This window comes from Trametes versicolor (genome assembly GCF_000271585.1).
Source record: "Trametes versicolor FP-101664 SS1 unplaced genomic scaffold TRAVEscaffold_10, whole genome shotgun sequence".
NCBI lineage: Eukaryota > Fungi > Basidiomycota > Agaricomycetes > Polyporales > Polyporaceae > Trametes > Trametes versicolor.
Window position 1 is genome coordinate 916799 of NW_007360330.1, and position 3064 is coordinate 919862.

General features: G+C 55.5%; 1 protein-coding gene across 1 annotated transcript in view; it reads right to left on the minus strand.

Annotated features, from left to right (window-relative positions):
• Positions 1 to 2584: 2584 nt before the first annotated feature.
• TRAVEDRAFT_51022 (uncharacterized protein) overlaps positions 2585 to 3064 on the minus strand; it is a gene marked incomplete at both ends in the record, with an annotated part of 1862 nt that continues 1382 nt past the window's right edge. The window contains 3 exons of the mRNA XM_008043770.1: positions 2585 to 2633; positions 2684 to 2771; positions 2827 to 3046. Of these exons, the coding sequence (XP_008041961.1) occupies positions 2585 to 2633; positions 2684 to 2771; positions 2827 to 3046 (357 nt within the window). The remainder of the gene's footprint in view (positions 2634 to 2683; positions 2772 to 2826; positions 3047 to 3064) is intronic.

Sequence of the window (3064 nt, forward strand, 5' to 3'; positions counted from 1 at the left end):
GGGGGGTGTGGGGTGATCTTTGTATGATCAATTCACAATAAGTTCAGGGGGGTGTGGGTGATCTTTTTATAAGGAGAATCAGTCTTTATGTACCTCCGGGGACTAAGTGGCACAGCTGTCTAAAGCAACACAACTGCTTGTGACCATGACCGTCTAGTGTATATATTAGTGTTGGGCCCTGTAGGGCTGCCAAAAATACCATTTTTATGCCCTTCTCGTGCTTATGGGTTATGGTGCATGCACAACTTTGATGTGCCTGGGCATATATATATATATAGCTGCCATGACCTGAAATTTCCAGCTGTAAGTCACTAATCACAGAGGGTTGCCATAGGATTTGCTACAGATGTAGGCAAAAAATGAAATTCTGAGGGAAGGAGAATCTTGATTGTGCAAATATGAGGCCAGTATTTACAGAGACAAGGATTTACAGGTAGCTCAGAAAGTACAGGAACAATTGGAAAGTCCGTACGGAACCTGTATCGCAAAATGGACTGGCACCTGTGATAGCCTAGGCACCACATTGCACAAAACATGTCCAGAATGCCCAGACAGCACGAAACACTTGGCACCAAGTCTGCCCACACCTCACAGCCATGTACACAACGGACCTTCTGTATGTTGTGGTGGTGGACAGGGCTCTAGGCATCTTGTGAGGTTCCAAGTGCATTGCAGCAGAACCGTAGAGCTACAAAAACGCAAAAATGGGGGTGCATGACATACTGACCTAGTCAGATGTTTATTATCTCTCTTTCTGGCTTCCACTCTTTGCCTACATCCTAGGTGTGCCCCCCATTGCGCCTGAAACTTTCTGGTACCTGCTTAGGACCTGAGGTATCTCACAACACGCAATTGGTCCGGGTTCCAGTCCTGAATAGGCTTGCAAAAGCACCCGAACTGGTCTCCTGTCAATAGCCTGGCTGCTAGGCTAGTTTGGGTCCGGAATTCTGCTTAGTAAAGTTACTTGCCAGATAACAAATGGCTTTATATGCCGCTTTGCTCTCTACAATCCTAGTTCCAAGCCTGTCTCTGGTCCTGAACCAGGAGACCAATTCAGGTCATATTCCTAGCCTATTCTGGACCAGAGAAACTTGAGCTCTGAAGGGGTAAGAGAAAGTGGAATTTCCCGGAGCTTGGGGCCCGCATTACGCGTATATACAGGAGGGGCCGGAGCCATACGGAAGGGATAGAAGATGAAAGGTGCACCCCTCCGCCCCTGTCCGCTGTCCGCATGGTTGCGCGTTGCGCATGTACGATGCTCCGTGCCGATACTTATTCTGTCTAGTGTTATTGTTCTACTCGTACTCACGGTCTTCTCAGCAGCGGCGACATAATGCGACGGAGTACTACGACACGGCTGACCCGCTCATTGACGACTCGGACCTCGCGCACTGGACGAACGCACCTTGCCCAGACCGGGCAGATGCGGGGGAAGAGTCTGCGTGCAAGCGGGGGCGCGTGCGCGGCGTGTGCGCGCGTCGGAGGCGGCGGCGAGGCGGAGAGGAGAGGCGGGTGGGGAGGGGAGAGAGGGAGAGGTGCGCGGCGGGTGTGCGGATGCGGGTGCGGGTGCGGGCAGCCGGCGGGCGTTGCTAGCGTACCACTGATAATTTTTGAGAGTGGAGGGGATGCACACTTCTCTCTCCGAGGAGGGTGCGTGTATCCCCCTCGGCGCGCGGTGGGGACGAGGGCGCACACACGGAGATCGGACCGCGTAGCACTAGTACCGCCTGTATCTACGATATCACCGTTAATTCATCAACGGCTCGTTTTCAGCCCATCCGCCCTCTGCGCCGTTCTGTCTGTGCCCGCGTGCGACGTCGCAACCCACCGCGCGCGGTCGTATTTCGAGACGAGGGACGGGCGCCTGTTTAGCGGACTTTGTGTATCTCGCGCGCGTCGGCGCTCTGCTCCGACTCGCCAGCGCCCGTGCCCCCCGCTTGAAATACTCACACGGCAAACATCGGACGATATCAGGACCCCTGATACGGGAACCGAACTTGAAGCAAATTATAACTGGCCTTAAGATTTCTGACTCGCTATCAAAGGCCTAGTAATTTTGTACGTCCGTTAGATGTCGGGATACCAGACATAATGAACAGTCCTTGAGCACGAAACGGTGAAGGAATTCTAAATGACGCGATCGTACCGGCCCAAGGGGATCGCGTATGACATCTGTAAGGCATTAAAGAAGTCGTATGAATTCTTTGCAACGGCATATAGTACAAATGTTGTGCTACAATGAACGTTGTAATCCCTCGCGCGCGAAACGGCGCCGAAACTTAACGTATCATGAACATGTCGGTAAGTACGATAGCCTTTGTATATACAACGTGGCGGGCAGAGTGAAATGGCATTGTAACGATAAATTCCGAGGCAATCGGAACGGGTCCGGATATTCTATATATCGGGAACAAAGCACAAGGCACGATATGCTTATGACACTTAGAATATCATAAGCGTATCCGGGTGCAAACGGTATTCAAAATATCATAAGGCAAGATATTCTACTGACATGCGCGTGGTATTTAAAATATCAAAGGGTAAGAATCGCGTGGAGGAGCTCCTTGGAGCTCCTTGGCGCACCTCAGAGCTCCTGAGCGCGCCTCGGAGCTGCTCGGAGCTGCTCGGAGCTCCTGAGAGCTCCTGAGCGCACTATAGCGCGCCGCGCCGCTCCCCGACGCACCTCTGCGCGCCGCGAGAGCTTCTCGCGCGCCGCGGCAGCTCCTCAGCGCGTCGCGGGAGCGCATACCCGCGCCAGAGAGCCGGCCGCGCTGCGAAGGGCGCGTCCGCGCTACCGGCGCACCCGAGGAACGTCTCGCGACGCACCTGTGAGCGCATCGGGCTTGCCGGCCTCCTCGCCCGCGTGCGTGCGCGGCGTCGAGATGCTTCGCGCAGGCGTGTGCGGGTGAGGCGGTGAGGCGGGGGGCGAGGGTCCCGAGGCGGAGTCGTTGAGCACTGGCGGGTGGCCGCCGAGCGAGTACGCGCGGGGCGGCCGTGTGCGGGTCCAGAGGCGGGGCGGGGCGCGAAGGCTCCCGAGGCGCAGGCGCTGAGGCGGAGCGGTGGC